Below are 18105 nucleotides of genomic sequence, written 5' to 3'. Positions count from 1 at the left end.
GAGTTTTGACTGCCCGTTAATGGATTGTGATTTACAGTTTCAAAACTACTGGTTTAAGAAAACTCCCATTGAAATGGAAAGTTACGAGGAATCAGCAAAGTTTCCTTCAAAACGAGAACTCACTTGTTTCCTTCACCATCATATACCCATCGAGTACTTCCAATGCCTTCGTAGTCTGAAGCCCAATAATACAGGCAGGCATTAATGTGCAGAGTAAACAGCAAGTATCCAGTTGTCCGAATGACTCTGTCAAGGACAATAAATGCAAAGTAAGGCTCATGTTGTTTCTGGAATACGGCCGATGTTAACGTTTTCTTTTCCTGAAACTCTCTGTGGAATCTCCTTGCTTTAAATTTGTGAGCTGTTAGCTCTCATTAGTACGGCAGAAAATGATGGTGCCATCACATGGGTTCTGATTGCAATGTCTTGACTGGGACTGACAGAGCGGAAAAAAAATTTTTTGTTTTCTTTTCACAGATGGTATGAGTCAACTCCCTGAAAGACATGCCTCCAGGGTCACCTTTCCACTCTTGAGTCCCATAAAATACACCACGCTGACTTCACTGGATGTCTCTGAAAAGCTCAAGGGACTTCAGGCTACGATTAACTGTAACTGGAGGTCTCTAGGCAAGTTAAGTTCAGAACAGCAAAGGAATGAAAATTCAGATTAGAATGAATTGTCATGAGAGAGATGTAAATTCAGCTTATGAAGAAAGAGCATGTTTCTCTGTCCTGGTTCTGACTGAAGCAGGTAATACGTCCTCTTTTTCAGTCCTATATTTTTCTAAAATCTAATGAAATTTTCATACTTTTGTCTTGCTTCAAAATGTTCAAATCTGTTTTAGCACATAACCCAATATTTTTTATTGCCCCAAATCTGAGATGATTCCCTTCTTTTTTCGCAGGAAGTCATATTCTTCCCCATCTGCTGTCTAAAATGTTGTGTTATTGTGTCTCTCCCATACCCCTGAAGTACACCGAATTAGACTTTACCTGTAGATGTATGCCTTGTTCATTATAGACTCCAGGTGATGGTTAAACTCAAAAAATGAAGTATACTATGGAAAACAAGCAAAAAATCCCAAAGTGTGTTAGTCTTAAATACATCTATTTAAATATAACAATATAAAGTAGATTTTATTTGTTACTGAAAATAATTCTACTCATGTCTTTAAGAAAAAACTAAGGTCCGTTTAGTGGTATTTTTCTCTGGGCAGTGTATTTTAGCAAGGTGCCAGATTTCCAGAGCTTCTTGCTTTATTTTATTTCTACCTTCAAGTTATAGTCTTGTTTGTAATGCTTGTTGAAATCAAGCTTAAAAGCATTTCTTTCCTTTTTCTTTTTAAAGCATAAAGTAGCATATTTTATTTTACAGTAATTAAAATCACACTCCCACCAAAAACATAAGTAAAATAGGAAAAGAATAATACATTGACGTCATAAATAGGTGTTAAGTCCTGTTACTCAACACTAACATTATTTTTAAGCAAGTTGCATTAAACATGTTTTAATTCAACAAAACTTAAAGTCCAGTAAACATTAGCATTGGTTATCTTTTTTTCGACATTGTTCAAAGAGCCAGTGAGTTTATATGCATTCAATCCTAACAAAGTAGCTATTTGTCTCAAGGTTTCTTTTCTGTCTCTACTATATCTACCTGCGTCTCAACTCATCCTCCCTGCACTCACTGCTACCCACCTCTTCCTCTTTTTAATCTATAGACCACAAAAGGCAAGAGCAAGAGCATGAAATCCAGAGCCAAATACCAGTCTCATCGCTGACATTTACTAACTGTGTGACCTTGGAAAAGTCACTTAATATGTTTGTACCTTGCTTTCTTCATCTGTAAAATGGGAACAATAAGAGAGCGTGCTTCCTAAGCGGGTTGCGTGCAAAGATGAGTTAATGCATTTGATTATATACAGTGCTTGGACTCATAGGATCTCACAGACAGAAGAGGCCATTAGATATTACAGATTATTTAGTTCCAAATTTCATCCAGTGTAGCTATGGCTGTACAATTTCTTGTATTTGAAATTAAAAAGCACCTATAATCGCAATGACTATTTAACTAGAAATATGCACAAATGATTTGTTTTCCCCGAATTCCCGAGTGGGGAAAAATCCCTTAAACATTCAGATTTAGATAATTTCAATTTGTGGGAACTTGATATTGTGCTCTCAATAGACAGTTGTGCAAAGGCATGTTTCAAAATTTAGCTTAAAATATTCACTGTAGAGGAAATTTATATTCTTCATTTGTTTGCTCATATATAATTTGGTTACAGACAAATGATATTTTTTTCCTAGAGAATTGTGCATTAAAGTGACACACTTCTATGTGAAATGGCTGGACAACGAGGCTGTGAAAAGATTAATGTTGGCTTTCAGGATCTCCTCCATTTGAAAAAAAACTACTGAATATCGTGGGCTTTTGGATACCACAGGGATACCAAAAGGGGGTGTGAAGAGGCGACACTTTATGAGCTTTTATTATAATACCAGCCAAACCCAAACTCATAGGAACCTGATCCCCTCTGAAAGTTGGCTGTCTCTGAGCAGGGGGCTCCTGAAACATCCATTAGACACCAGACATTTTGAAAAAATTATTGTTATTTTTTAACACCTATATTGTGACACTAGAAATTTGATGACGGACCGTCAGCCACTAAGCTGCTTGGAACGTTAAGTTCTCCTCCGTCTAGACTCACATCCAGTGGTCAAACCAGGGTCTTCAGGGCTGTCTTGAATGTCTGAGAATATAAAGTAAGGTCCTCCCTGACTTGGAAAAATCATGGGCGCAGAAGGAAAGCCCTTTCAGCTGGAAGTTTATTTGCCCATCTGATTGTAGTAAAGAATTTTGAGTCAGAAAAATATGTGATAGTTTCCATACACTGCCACTCACCAGCAGCGTCTGGACAGATTATTTTTTACTCTGCTAGTTCTCATTTTCCTCACCTCTAAGATGGGGTTGTTTAGAGGAATAAATGAGGTAATGTATATAAAGTTAACAAAATATGTAGCCCCGAGCGTGTGGTCAGCTAATGGCAGCTGTCGTGTCCTCAGGGTCCACCTGGATGTCCAGGTTCCGCCATCTTGCCTTCCCAAGGTGTGACAGAGATCACCTCCTAAAACTGATACATCTTTGGTGTTCCTTTAAGAAGGTTGTCTTTGGACACGCAAGCTATCTGCTATTATTAAAGATTTATACACAATTTCACATCCTGACGCTCCTCAGATTCATTTTAGATACCTGATAATACTATGAGTTATAAAATATTTCTGTTTTAGAATCTTTTTGAATAGGTAATACATTCACGTAGTCCAAAAGCAATAGGAAATAAAGACCATCAAAGTTCTTTTCTCTTATTCCTGCCCCAATCCACCTTGACTTCCCCTCTGGCCTCCCATACGCTCCTCAGTTAACCATTTTCATTGGATTTTTGGGGTAGTATTCCACTGTTTATGCAATACAGAAAAATAGAATATTTTCTCCTTTTTGAAACAAAAGTTAGTATTGTCCTATCAACTGTTCAGGAACTGGCTTTTTTTTTTTTTAACTTAGCAGTTTATCTTGGAGGTCTTTCCCTATCAGTTCACAGAAAACTTCCTCGTATTTACTTTTTTGCATTACAAAGTATTCTATTGAATAGATGTACTGTGATTTATTTAACTAGTTTCCTCTTGCTGGACATTTGAGCTGCATCTAAGTATGTAAGTAATTTTGCTATGCAAAAATGTGCTTGCCTTTTATCTACAATTATAGAACTTCAGATGAGCGAGATAACTTAGATTTCATTTTATAGCCAGAATTCCAGGTATTCAGCAACTGTCTAATAAAAAATAAGTGGAAAATAATACCATGATAAAATATTAAATTGTACTTATAGCTGTATTTAGAAATACAAAAGCATTCCTATTTTGAGTTATAAAAAATGCCTGTTATGGATACAGAATCAAAACAACCAAGAGCAACTTCCATCATAGAAGCCATGATGTTTCTCCTTCATTCAGTTTTTACAATTCATAACACTGAAGAGGGCAGAAAAATAGATGACAGTTTGGGAATAATTAAGAATGTAATACTTTTAGGCTATTTTAGATTGTATCAAGATTTCCATTATTATAACAAGAAGACAATGAAATACAGTTACCTTACCTTTAACATCCTATTTATCCTGAATATTGGATTAAACCCAAAGAAGAGGTAGAAAACATCAAATGGCATTATTGATGCGACATCCAACTGTTGGAAGAACACATTCACAATTATGTTGTGTTTATATGCTTTTGTGGACATGACTTGATATGTACCAATGTATGTCAAGTTGACCAGTCACCATGAATTAATATTGTTTAATACAAAATCTCCTTCAGTTAGATATGCATGGTGTCGCTGGAAGGTGTGTCAGCACCACGAACACAAGAACACTGTTTCGTAGCCTACTTCCCAGGAATTTTGTTTCCGACTTCATGCATCTCATCTCTCCTTGGGCATTGTGTTTTCTGGGATTTCTGTTGAGCTGTCACATATATTGCAGAGATGGCATGGTTGCTAATGTTAAAATACATTTTAGTAGTGTTTTAAATGTAGGGTTTTTAGACTGAAAATCAAGTCCATTCTTGATTTTATTTAAAACCATTGGACGTTCATTGTAGTGATATATTTTTATGTTTCAGTGAATTCTCCAGAGTTCAGGGCTGAATGGTGGTGGTTCATCCAGATTCTCCAGTTCTTTCAACTGCTGTCTACTTTGGGTCATATTGCTAACAATAGTCAGCTGCGGATGTGTCTCTCAGAGACTGCAGGTTAAGAGAGAGGAGAGGAAAGAAACCAGTCCTATTTACAATGTACCAGCAGCTCCGATGGGAGAAGGTACTGAAAGATATCTATTTTTAATTTGTCATGTTTTTAAATTATTCTGGCCTTCTGTTACCTGGTAATTGTGAAATGACAACAACACACTTGCATACTTTCCTGATTGCAATGATAACAATAAAAATTCTCTTCTGTAAGGTAATTATTCATTTTCATTAATTTTTTAATGTCGCCTTGAAAAACAGGGTGCATTAAAAAAGCATTTAATTTATTTAAGACAATTAAGAGCAGTTAAGAGTTTTCTGTAAGGCCACACATATGAAATGCAAAGTTGAGGCAATTGATTGTGTGCCAGAATTTCAAAGCCTCGTGCTGTTGAAAAGAAATGGCACCTTCAGTTTGAATGAACCAGACTGGCTATTATAGAGAAATTACTTACTAGAAGTATTGGCTTTAGAACTGCATACTATGATCAGACCTCACTGACTTTACCCTACGGGCATTGAGCCTCATACCAAGTTAAGAGGTGCACAAACAGTTGCTAAGATAATGTCTAATGAATAGTGAGGCAGCAACACAGAACTGTAGACTTGTCCAGTGCTATTCCAGCATCCAGTCGCTCAACTGCCCACTTGACTTTTCCATTCTACGAAGGCAGTCATTAGTTGGGTCATGAGCCTGGATTTGTGTAGCTAGAGGTGATTTATTTCCCATTGATTTGTAGAAAATTGAATTAAGTACTGACCAACACTGCACTCTGCACAAGGCACTTTGCAAAGCATGTTGGGGTGGAAATAAGAGTAAGGTATTGTTTCTGTTCACAAGAAATGAACAATCTAATGGTGAAATAACCAAGCACAAAAATAACCACAATCCACTGCCATAAGACAAGCAGGATGTGCTAAGGAAATTCAAAGGAGAAGTGACAGCAATTAAATAAATGTAAAAGTTTACATTTACCTACCAAACTGGATATATGAGTTAATTTGCCGTTATTCAGATTTAAGAAAGTGATTAAGTGTTTGGAATGAGCTTTGTGGCACTTACAAAGAATAGTCCTTCCCTTTGTAGAGTTCATCAAAGTAGTGTAGATCTTTTATGAATATGTCTAAGTATGTGGCAATTTTTTTACAAAGAAAATTCGTTGGAGAGAAAAATACATTGAAAGGAATTTTAATCACCATAGATCGCCAATAGGGACAGTTTGGCATCTAAACCCAGATTTGCATTTTTGACAAAAACCTGAGACTCCTAAAGTGTTGTCCTTGAAATGAGAGGTCGGAGTTCACTCATACAGATTGGGAAACCTTGGATAACCCTCAAATCTCTGCCTATTTCTCAGGGTTAGGGGGAACAATGAAAGATCATAAAGTACTTTGTAAAGAATTATGGGTGAAAAAAACATATACTCGGTGAAAAAATAAGATTATATTGTTAACTGAGAAAAGGAAGATGCCATGTTATCTAAATAATTGCTTCTTTTCTATTTTTTATTTTGCTCATATGAACACTAAAGAAATAGGAGTAGAAACAGCTTTGTGGACTTTTGTATCATTATGCTACTTGAATTGGAGGCTAGAATTCTGTATGGACAAGACAAAGTATACCCATACTTCTTTATTGACATTTAAATTGGAATTTAAATGTGGGCACAAAGATTTTGTTCTGTCTAATAAAGACCCAGATGTTGAAGTACACATGCGCACATACGAGGACATATATCGTGTAATTATTGAGAAGCGAAAACTATGTCTAATAAAGCTTAATCTGTACAAACTTTGTTACAAAGGCTATAATGCTGAAGGGGAGCAGTTTTTTTTTTTTTCTGGTAGAAATTTATAGATGGGATTTAAAGTCAAAATGGTAATGGATCACTTAAACAATTTCGGAATTGTAAGTTACCTACCTGAAACTTTGTGGAACTCCTGTAGTGTCTCTTTAATTCATTTGAATCCACCTGAAATGTTATATTTATATTTCGTATTAATTTTAGCCAATTTCATTAATCATTTTCTCACAATAAAAATATTTATAGCTATTTCTGCCTATTAGTTCCTTCCAACTTCAGCCTATAAATGTGCTCTATCTTTCCATATCTTACATCAAAGAAACCTTCCTTGGCTTTGTTTTCTTTTTGTTACTGCTCTATCATTTGTCACACTCCGGCTTCTGAAGACAGTTGCCGACCCTGCTTTGTTTCAAATCCTCCCACCATATTTGTTCCTCAACCCATGGCACTTTCGTGGCAATTTGACTCTTGCTCATTTCTTTCATTCCATCAAGACTACCACTGTGAAAGCCACCAATGGCCACCTAATGATCACACCCAGGGATCATTTTATAATACTAACATTCTTTCGTGACCCTCACTACGTTTTGAAATCACACATATATTTCGTGGTCCATTTATTTAAAATCACTCTACTCCATTAAATGGTAATCTATCTCAGGACAGGGTTATTTTGTTTAGGAGTAAAGAACTAGTGACTAGAATATACTAGAAGCCCAGTAAATATTTGAGTGGATGAATGAGGAGATGAGTAAAACTTCTGAAGCATTTGACTTTTAAGGGACAATTTTGTCCTTGAAACTTTCTCCTTCCAAAGAATTTATAATGCCATTCATTCTTGGATTACTTTACTTCTTCAAGTTCCAACTTTTCAGTGTCTTTTTGGATTTTAGGGCTGGCCATTTAAAAGTCAATGTTTGGCCAGAATTCAACCTTCTTCTCTTTTCTCTTTGTATTTACTTCCTGGGAAGTTTCATCCACGTTTATAGTTTCAAAGATCACCATGGACGTTGATGCTCCCAGACCTCTATCTCTACTTAACATCGCTTTCCGGAGCTGCTGGCCTGTGCGATACCTGCTCACTGTCTTCCTCGCTTAGCATTGCTGCTCGTCTCAAGTTTAACCTACAACAAACCTGAATTCATCTTTGTTTTCCGTTTCCCCTCAAGCCTAACCAAGCTCTCCCACCTAGTGAGTATCCCACGGGCATCCTCATTAACGCTTGTCAGTGGTCCCAGACCACTCACTCCCTCAGCCCTCATCCAGCCAGCCCCCCAGTCCTACTGATTCTCTTTAAAATGTTCCCATGCTTCGTCTCTCCTCTTGGCATTGATTTCCTTGCCGTTAGTCTTGTTTTCCTTGACCAATTCTACAGTGGCAGTCGGAAGAGCTCTCTAGATCAGGTCATTAACAATTTCAATTTGTGTCAAATCCTGTGACTCCATATGACTTAAAGAAAAAAAAAATCTAAGCTCCCTTTCATAGTAAATAAGGCTCCACTTTCTCTTACTTGTCCCCCATAGCATCTCACACTCATCTGCTCAGCAGTGCGTCACAGAGTTTCTTACTTTGATGCCTTTACTCATGCTGTTCCCAGAACTTGAGACATATCATTCCCCTTTTTTATGAGGACAGAGGTGCACAGATAACTTCAATTCATCCATCAAAATTTGGACCAGGTACTCCCTCCTTATAGGGTTTTCTGTGCATCTCATATCCCCCGGGGTTCACCTGTGTCTGACTCACGTCATAAAACTCCATCATTTTTCTTTTGTCTGTCTATCCTTCATACTCTGAGCTACTTGAAGTGTAAGAACCATATCTTTGTCCTCTGTTTATCAGAGCACAATGTTTAACACATAGTAGGTGCTCAATAAATACACAATAAGAGATAAATGACTAGGAAGGCATTTGTTAACATTCAGATCTAAGAGAATTAATTCTAACATTGGACGTACGTTCTTATATTTCAGTTAAAGATAGGAAGGAATTGTCTATGTACTATTAATTATTTGGCCAAAGTATTATAACTTGGACACATGGAAGCAACTACTTCTAATAATTATTATCCAGGCTATCCACGATGAGAAGTGTAAAAATGCCATTGAACAATGTTGAGGATTGGTTAGCCTGCTTCCCAATTCCTTGCCCACCCCCCATTTATTTGGCTATAATTTCTACCCAAGTACACATAATAAATTTTACAGAAATATTTTAGAACATATATCAACATGCTTATTTACTGATTTTTTTCCTCTGAAACAAAATGTCTTACTGAACCACAGGTCGATATAGATAAATACACACAAATTTACACTGACTCATGTACCCGGGTTGAGTAAGATGAGTCAGCTGCTTCAAAGCTTCTATGGAACGGGCAGATATTTCAAATGCTAAGACATTAAGTTAAAGTATTGCCCCCTCCCCCAACTCTGGAAGAATGTTCTTAGTATATTTGTCCATTTACTTTCAGTTTTGTCTCTGAGACTATAACTGAATGAACGTAAGTGAAACTAAAGCTTGCTAGATTAAATGAAAATGCTATCTTCTTTGGTGCACTAAATAAATTTGGCATCATTAGCCTTCTGAGGAGCGGTGTGATTACTGGTAACAATGAGTCACCTATTTTCAAAATGCAACCCTATTCAATTCTCTCTCTCTTTTAAGCCTCGTTATTATGCAGGATATGACTTTAAGAAGGGTATGATAATTGCACTTCAATCTTTTTCCAACAGAAAAAGACCCTCAACCAAGGTATTATTGTATTTACTTATTATTTACCTCTTCTTTTAAACAACTCATAGAAACTCTATAATTTCACATAGAACAGGTAAGTGTTTCAAAAATAATAATATTGTATAAAACAACTACAATGTAGATTAAGCAATTATTCAAAGAAAGAAAATTCTTGAACCCAGATTGCCATTCATTCACTCCTTCAAACATTTCTCGAGTACACCCTCTGAGTTTCTAGGATAAACAGGGAGATGGATCGAATACTGTCCCTACTCTCAAGAAACTTATGCATTTCTTACAAGAGAGCTACAGACAAGAGTAGGAGACAAAGGGAAGTTAGTGTGTAACATTCATTCATTTGATTCTGTCAACAACTTATCGTGCGTCTTCTAGATGCCAGACTCGGGGCTAGGTGTTCACACTGTCTCCCTCATCTTCACAACGAGTTTATGAGACGGGCAGCACTATTCCTATTTTACGAATGAAGAGGTAGTACTCAGGGAAAGGGCGCATTTATTTTCTTCAAGTAATGCTGTCAGTCGGTTTCAGAGGTGACCGTGATCCTGGTCGGGGTGTTCCTACCGCATCATGATTAGCTGAATTGTTATTTAACGATTAAATGACAGCTATATGAGCAAAGTGCACAGAGCACAGAGAAGTGAGTGTTTAACTTTCTTCAGATCAGTTTATGAACAGTGACTAAGCACCAGAAGGGGTTGACCCTAACGGCGGGCCTGACTGACGTGGTCACTAGATGGCGCTGAGCATTTCCATGGGTCCTTGTGGCTGGCAGGTTTAGCCAAGTGTCCTGGATGCAAGTCTCAGATCTAAAAAATCTCCACTGTCATTTCCAGCTCTATGTCTGCGGTGTATAAAGGAAATTTTAGATTAGAGACTTTTGGTTGGTCCGTGAGTCAAAAGTCTGTTCTCTGTGCAGCATCATTTTCAGAAGAAAGATACTGCACATAAAAGCTGTGTTAAACTTGTAAACCTTCCTGATTCCTTCTACTGTGACCGCCAGCACCTCAGTCTGTGATCTATTACTTGTCTGTTTTCCCTCAAGCCCTTAGTGAACTAATATTTCCGTCCTCCTGCTCTGGGATATCTGGCAACTGTAGCTATTTAATAAGTGTTTGCTGGAAGAATGAATGAATGAATGAGTGAATGAATGAATGATTTGATGGTGCACAACAAACATAGCATAGGTAACTAAATGTAGTGAGATCTTCAGGTTCGGTGCTCGACTTGTATAGTCCTCTTACCAAAATATAGTCAAATGTCAAAAGCTAAAACTGCCTACTCTAAATTAAAGAAACCATTCAACTTCTTTTGAACAAGCAAAGCAATTAGTTCCTGCTTTATATTTGTAGCTTGTGATAATACATTTTAAACAGAGCATGTTTAAATTTTATATTGGTTATTTTTCTTGGTTTTAACACTGTTGTGTGCAAAGGCGTCTTAGAAAATTGAAAATGAAAGTCTCCCCTTACTGATCTTTGTCATTTTCCATTTGTCAAACATTGATTTTCTCCCTCCTTGTGCATCTAATGGAGGTTGAAATTAGCGCTCCTTTTTTTGGGTGTTGTTTACTTCTTATTTGTACACCATCACCATCATTCATCAAGCTGCCAGTGAGATCTGGGGACAGTATTGGTGAGTTAACTAATGCTCTGAAGTCCACACAAGGAATATTTTGAACAGATTTTTGCTACAGCTTTAGCTCTTGCCTTTAGAATTTATTCCTAGAAAAGATTTCAAATGTAGGAGGCATTCCCAACAAATAGTGTTTTTTAAAAATTCTTTAATTTTGAAATAGTATCTTTTTTAAATTTTTAATGGAGGTACTGGGGATTGAACCCAGGACCTTGTGCACGTGCTCTACCACTCAGCTACACCCACCCCCAACAAATAGTATTAAAAAAAATTCTCCAGACTACTTCTTTCAGCTTTTTGATAATTTAAAGTCACCTGGAGAGTAAAGAAGAAAATATTCAGGAAATTAAGGAACCTACTTGTCTTCTCCAAAAACATATGAGCCCAAGGGGCCATACATTGGTCACTCTGCCCTTTCTACGGTGACATTGGTGGCTCTGTTCTGTGCAGCCCTCATGGGGACTGTGATGAAGATACTACAGCAGACATCAGTTGAGAAGGAAGCATTGTTCTAGTCAGCCAGGGAAGGGATTGGGGGTCTAAGAGGCTATAAGATTCGGGTATGTGCTTGTGAAAACATATTCTTCTATTTCTGTCTTTGATTGATTGGATTGGCTATGAAATTCCTACTAGAGGGAGAATAAATCCAGGAGAAGACGATTTCTCCCATGGGGAAGAAAGCTGTTTCTGAGGCTGACCACTGCATTTGATGATGAGGAGTGGGGGATGGGGTGTGATCGGTCTGGAAGGTGAAGAGTGGAAAAAAGATAAGCACCAGACACAGTTCCAGCACATTACGTGCAGCAGTTCATTCAGTCTTCCCATCAATACTGTGAAGGCACTATTGTTACTCCCATTTTTAAGACGGGGAAACTAAGGCTTGGGAAGATGTCAGGTCCCCAGCACATAGCGAGTGCTCAATGGTTGTTTTGCTCTTATTGTTGCTCTTATTATTACACTGGTGGTTTCCAGTGGTTGAAGACCCATACATGCAGACAGACTTTAAAAACACAGTGCTGCTACCAGTCAGTCACACATTAAATAAGCCAGTGTTGTTATTATTATTATTTTTTTTTGTAGTTCAATCTGCCATTCCTTTGTCAGTTTCTGCTTCTTCCAAGTCCTACTTACTATGATGTCTCCTCCTTTCATAAACTGGAGTCGGGGCTGGATGAACAGCAGATCGAACAGGTAGGTGATGTCACATGCGATGTCCGTGACAAGCCAGTAGTGTGTGTTGTCTGGTGTTTGATACGGAAAGACCATGCGCAGAGGTACAAGCCAGCAGTTCCAGTTATAGGCGATGGTGACGAGCAAGAGCCATAGGAGATAGAACCGATCTAGAAAAACAGCGACTGGAGTCAGCCACGTGGCGTGGAAAATTCATTACAGTAATTCCATTGCTTCGTTTGGTAAAGTCGGGCACTCCCGCTTCCCGAGATAACGATTGTGTAAGAGGTTCTACTGAAGGCATTCAGCACAGTTCTGCCCCGGAGCTGAGGCACTGGGCTTTACATGGAATATACAGTGATTTTATCAGCTTTTCTGACATTGGTGCCTGTCCTTTCTGTCTCCTAGAGATGCGGCCACAGAATCTGTGCCCCCAGGTAACTATACCGTTTGGATCAGGAGAGGGGAACCCAGGGAGAAGTGGAAACCCCAGCAGTGTGCCTTCTGCTCGCCAGTAATTAAGCTGTAGGCTCACCCAAGGCACTGAGCCAAAGACCACATCTTGCCTGCAGGGGTGTGACTGAAGCGGGGAGGGGCAGAATCAGCGGGGAAGGCAGTCCACGCCCTTGCACACGTGACTCTCTGCCCCAGGGAAGCTGTAGGAGGGGGTCTGCCAATTAAATAACAATTCGAAGCTATGGAAGAAGACACTTCATAATGATTTTGGGGGAAGGGGTGGAGTTTCAGTGTCCATACTGCTGAAAGCTTTGGGATTTCTTTTCAAAGGTCATTAGGGACAAGACAGGCCCCGGACTGGCTTTTAAAAACAGACAGGGATATTTTATCTCTCATCTTCCCCGGAAAGGGGCAAACGATCCATCGCAGATAATTCAGTTTAAATGTGGATGGTTCCGAATGTGGGCTGGGGAAAAGGGAAGCCACCTGTGACTTTGGGTTCCGGGAGTTCTTGGTGACGGCCAGCCCATCCGTCCGAGCCAGTCCGCCCTGTGATGGTACCTGTGTATGAATCTATGCTTCTCGGAAGTCTGATCCGCTTTAGGCGCTCTGCCAGGGGCAACTTCTGGTGATGCTCTTCTTTGAGCTTAGCACTGCTTTCTTGTGTTGATGACACAACGGTGGGCTTTGCTTTATAGGGGGAAAATGGGAACATTTTTAAGAGTTAGCTTAATGAGGAAACACTTGGATTTTTTGGAGTCAAATCGTCCCAGAATCTCCGCCTCTCAATGCAGGCAGATGCGGCATTTCATGACTTTTAAAAATATTGTCATTTATGAAAATGATCCAGGTAACAAAAGTCCTGAAATTTGGAAATAATCAACAGGCTGAAAGCTCACTAATGAAATGTCTCAAAGGTGTTACCGATAGGATATTTTAAACACGAGCTTCGTGCTCACATATTTTGAAGCATAAATAGCGCTTTGGATTTACATTGAGCAAAAACATTACAGACGTACGCTTTCCCGCAGGTTTCAGCTTCCTGCGTTTTTAGCTTCATACATGCCCTTCCAGTTTTGGGTGAGCAAAACGCAAAATATTCTTTTCATTGTATCTTTATCAAATTGTATGGACTATAGTTTTGACTCTTTAAAAAGAAACTATTATACAATACATCCTTTATTTTGAAAATCCAGCTTCCTTTCTGCAGAATTGTAAGGAAACCCTCTACTCCACTGTACGTAATAAACAATTTTATTTCTGTGTATCCGTTATTAAACCCAACTTGCTCCTCTACGTTGTCTATGCATATACAAACATTTTACATGGATGTAATTGTGATATATATAGATATTTATATGTGACATATATATATGACTTTTGTGCTCTACTTTTCTGTACTTAATAATTTTTCATAAACATTTCTGTAATTATTAGAGAGATTAATAATTGGCTTTCCTCATGTGATTAGTTCGTGGATGTCCTTTGCTCTGTTGTGAACTCAGGCAGTGTTCTTGTATATTTATTATACGTGCTTTGTATATTATCGGTGTTATTAATTAATATTTACAAGAAATCTTGCTGTAGCAGATACCGCTGTTGGCTTGCTCACATACTGTGGGCTGGAGGTCACAGGCGGAGGGCTCCTGTGTCTCTCTGCCTGGGGTTTTCGCCCAGCTGGCTTGCTAAAAGTTCTGCAACGTTAGCAACGCGCCCCAGCAGCAGCCGTCAGCCGATGAAGGACAGAAGTTGGTGGATTGCTACCCCAGCTTCCTCCTCCATCAGGGTAATTCTTATATGTCATCCACACAGATTTTCAGCTGGACGGAGCCCCACTGCAGTAACCCTGTCATTCACATACCTTCATTGTCTTAACTCCCTTCTCTTTGTTGCCTGCTCTCACTTTTCTAGAGCACCCTCAATATAAAATGTTTGTATCTAAATCACTGTCTCGAGATCTGCTTTTGGGGGAACCCAAACTAAGACATTTGCAAAATACGTGTCTACTCATAGTGTCCTTCTTCCCAGTACTTTGAGGTGACGCTGCTCACCAGTGTGGGGGCTGGCCTCAGGAGAGGACAGATCGTCTTCTGCCAGCTTTTTCTTGTAGAAGTCTGTTCTTTGGCGCAGCCTTCTCACCAGGTTATGTAGCTGGGCGTCGGCATACTCGTTAATAACTGGGGCTCCAAGTGGTTTGGTTTTTGGACTAAATGGGAAAAAAGATGGCGACAGAGTCAGACCCATGAGGAAATACATCCCGGGAAGGGGGCTGAGTCTTTTTACCTTCCTTATATACCCAAGATTATCAACTGCTCCTTTCTGCAATTGACTCGAACAACCCAAGAATTAAGTTTGATGGAGACAGTGCCCGTGCAACCCAGATTTGCCACTGAAACATTACAGCCCATGAGTAGCAAATGGTCATTCTTGGCCATATTGAATCTTGATGACTGTGATTCTGCCGTTGAATTGTATAGTGAGAAGGGAAAAAGCTGTAGCTGGCATGGTAGGAAGAATTCTAAGACGACTCCTTGGTGCCCATGTCCTGCCTAATCCCAGGGGCAATGGACATGGTGAATTTTACTCCCATAACTGGTTGTGTTACGTGGCTCACTTGACTTTGACAAAAGGAGACTGTACATGTGGGACTGATGTAATCAAACAAACCCTTTAAAAGTAGAGTGTTTCTCCATCTGGTGACAGAGCAGAAAGTCAGAGATTTGAAGCACAAGGGGAATTTTACTTGAGAGACATCCTCCATTTTTGGCCCTGAAGGAGAAAGAGGACCCCTGATAAGAACTGCCTGGGGCTTCTAGGAGCTCAGTGGTCCATGGCTGGTTGATAACAAGGAAACAAGGACCTCAGTCCTACAACCACAAGAAACTGCAGCCTGCCAATAATCTGAAAGAATTTGGAAGTAGGTTCTTCTTCAGTGTCTCCAGGTGAGAGCCTGGCTGATACCTTGATTCCAGGTGTGTGACTTTAAGCGGAGAACCAGCCAAGCCCACTCAGACTTCTGATCTGTGGAACTGAGAGCCAATAAATGGGTGTTGTTTTAAGTCACTAAGTTGGTGATGATTTGTTGCACAGCAATGGAAAACCAGTATACCTAGTGCACTGTAACGAACTTCCAGGGAGACGTACAAACAGGGTTTAACACATCAACCAGTGTGCTTCACAGCGACCTGAGTTTCCCCACAGGTTTTCCTCAAAGCTCTGACTCACTCTCTACTTTCCTTCTGAGGCCCGACACTGGGGCTACACAGGCCCACATAGATTCTATCCATTCTCACCCCCTCATATCCATATCTGCCCTTTTTTTAACTTTTATTATCCAATTAAAAAAAATTTTTTTTGAGGGGGGAGGTAAGTAGGTTTATTCATTTACTTATTTTTAGAGGAGGTACTGGGCATAGAACCTCTAAGCATGTGCTCTGCCACTTGCACTATGCCCTTCCCCCATATCTGCCCTTGTAATCTCACTTCCAAACTGGAACCCCTGGGGTTCACAATGAAACTGGGTAACCTGCAGCTTCCACTTAAAGAGAGCCCTAGTATGAGTTCCTCTTCACCACTAATCTCCATTTTCCACTAGGTCCACAAATATGTCGTATCTAATTGTTTACAAATTCCCAGGCCATTGGTGTCTTTCTCTCTCCCCTTCTAATGATCATAGTGTAATTTATATCTCTTTCAGATGCCTAAAGTCCTGCTTCAGCATCAGGATTCTTCAAGTGTGTCCCATCAAGACCTTTGTAGACCATTCAAGGATGGTGAAGACGGAGCCACAGCAGAAGAAAGCCTGACACATAATGAATAATACAGAAATAGGGGGTCATTAGGGCCATAAAACTAGGAAAACCTGTATTTTTTTTGATTAAGAAGTGCTGTCATTTATATCATTTCACAAATTTCTGCTTAAAACCTTAGTATGCCTAGAGGTTTATTCATCCATCAAACAGTTACTGAGTTTCTACTTTATATACTGGAAATATAAAGATGAGTTTGCAGACACTGGCCCTATTTTTTAAGTGTATATATATATATATATATATATATATATATATATTTTATTGAAGTATAGATAATTCTTTATATATAAATATATATAAATATGGAGGTAATTAGGTTTACTTATTTATTCTTATAAGGGGTACTGGGGATTGAACCCAGGATCTTGTGTATGCTATGCATGTGCTCTACCACTTGAGCTATATATACCCTCTCCACCTCCTATTTTTTTTTCCAGTTCAGTATTCAAATATTTTTATTGAAGAATAGTCAGTTTACAACGCTGTGTTTATTTTTGTATTTATAACTGAATCACTATGCTGAAGCTAGCACTATTAATATTCATAGTTTAATGGGGGAGGCAAGGATGTAAATAAGCAGCTAATAATAAGTAATAAAAATATGCACAAGATGGCATACCCACGTTGAACTTGGCCTGGGGTATCAAGGAGCGGCTTCGTAGTGGAAGTATCCTAAGTCTGAAAGGACTGGAAGGCTTTTGACAGGAAAATGTAAGAACAATATGCTCAAAGATGTGAAAAGAAACATGATACATTCAGCAAGTACTCTGATGTGACTGGAAGAGAGTGTAGGTGGAGGGGACCAGGTGGTGGGGGGAAGGCAGGAGTGATGGTGATTTGGTATGGAAAGGTGAGTGGGCTCAGGTTGTGATGGTTCCTGTAGGATCTGCTCAGGAGAATAGACGTTAACCTGTAGGATAATGGGAACCAATGGAGAATATTAAGCAAATGAGGGGTATGAGAAGATAGAAGTTTTGGAAACATAGCAATAATAGGATCGCTGAACAGGAGCAGTGTAAATGCATGGAGGCAAGGAAAGAAGCTACTAGGTTAGGTTAGTTAATGAGGGGAAAAGAGAGAGACTAAAGAAGCATTTTAGGGCAGACATCAAAGAATTTGAACTTTCTGGATCTTTTGGATAAATCCAAATAAAGAATCAAGAATAATTTCTAAGTTTTTATTCCAAGAGACTTAGATCCACAAAATTTGTTACAAGAGACTAGATTCATGAAAACATTAATATACATTGAAATTCAGAAAGATGTTTGTGTGTGGTGCGTATATGGAAAATTGAATTGTGTGTAAGTGTGTGTGTGTGTTCATGATGTTTGTAGGACCTTGTGTGATAAGATGGTGTTTGTGATACCCAGGAAGCATTTAGGAATACAATTCTGGCACCATGGTCCTTATTCATTGGCCCCTCCTCTACTTAGGTATATAATTTACTGTTCTGGGTGCTGGGTTTATTTTTTCAGCTAACATTACTTTCCTTAAAATTAGTAATCATTGACAGGGCAGCTGATCACCTGGGTACAGTTTTGCATTTTGGAGGTCAGTGATGTGGAATACTCCCTCAGTTTATTCTTCATCCTAGAGTGTACGCTTTAAGTTCCTCTCAAGCTGAAACTCTCTTCCTGTTCCAATGATCGCACCTTAGTGTCATATTGGAA

General features: G+C 39.0%; 1 protein-coding gene across 1 annotated transcript in view; it reads right to left on the bottom strand.

The window, feature by feature from the left end:
- Positions 1-18105, bottom strand: part of CNGB3 (cyclic nucleotide gated channel subunit beta 3) — a 109940-nt gene that overhangs the window by 52471 nt on the left and 39364 nt on the right. The window contains exons 4-10 of the mRNA XM_006202358.3: positions 14675-14829; positions 13185-13313; positions 12129-12337; positions 6726-6776; positions 4160-4246; positions 994-1058; positions 124-246 (exon numbers count right to left, since the gene is read on the bottom strand). Of these exons, the coding sequence (XP_006202420.1) occupies positions 124-246; positions 994-1058; positions 4160-4246; positions 6726-6776; positions 12129-12337; positions 13185-13313; positions 14675-14829 (819 nt within the window). The remainder of the gene's footprint in view (positions 1-123; positions 247-993; positions 1059-4159; positions 4247-6725; positions 6777-12128; positions 12338-13184; positions 13314-14674; positions 14830-18105) is intronic.

This window comes from Vicugna pacos, chromosome 29, assembly GCF_048564905.1.
Source record: "Vicugna pacos chromosome 29, VicPac4, whole genome shotgun sequence".
NCBI classification, from domain to species: Eukaryota; Metazoa; Chordata; class Mammalia; order Artiodactyla; family Camelidae; genus Vicugna; species Vicugna pacos.
Note: the sequence above shows the minus strand (reverse complement) of the source record. Positions and strands in the feature narration are given on the sequence as shown.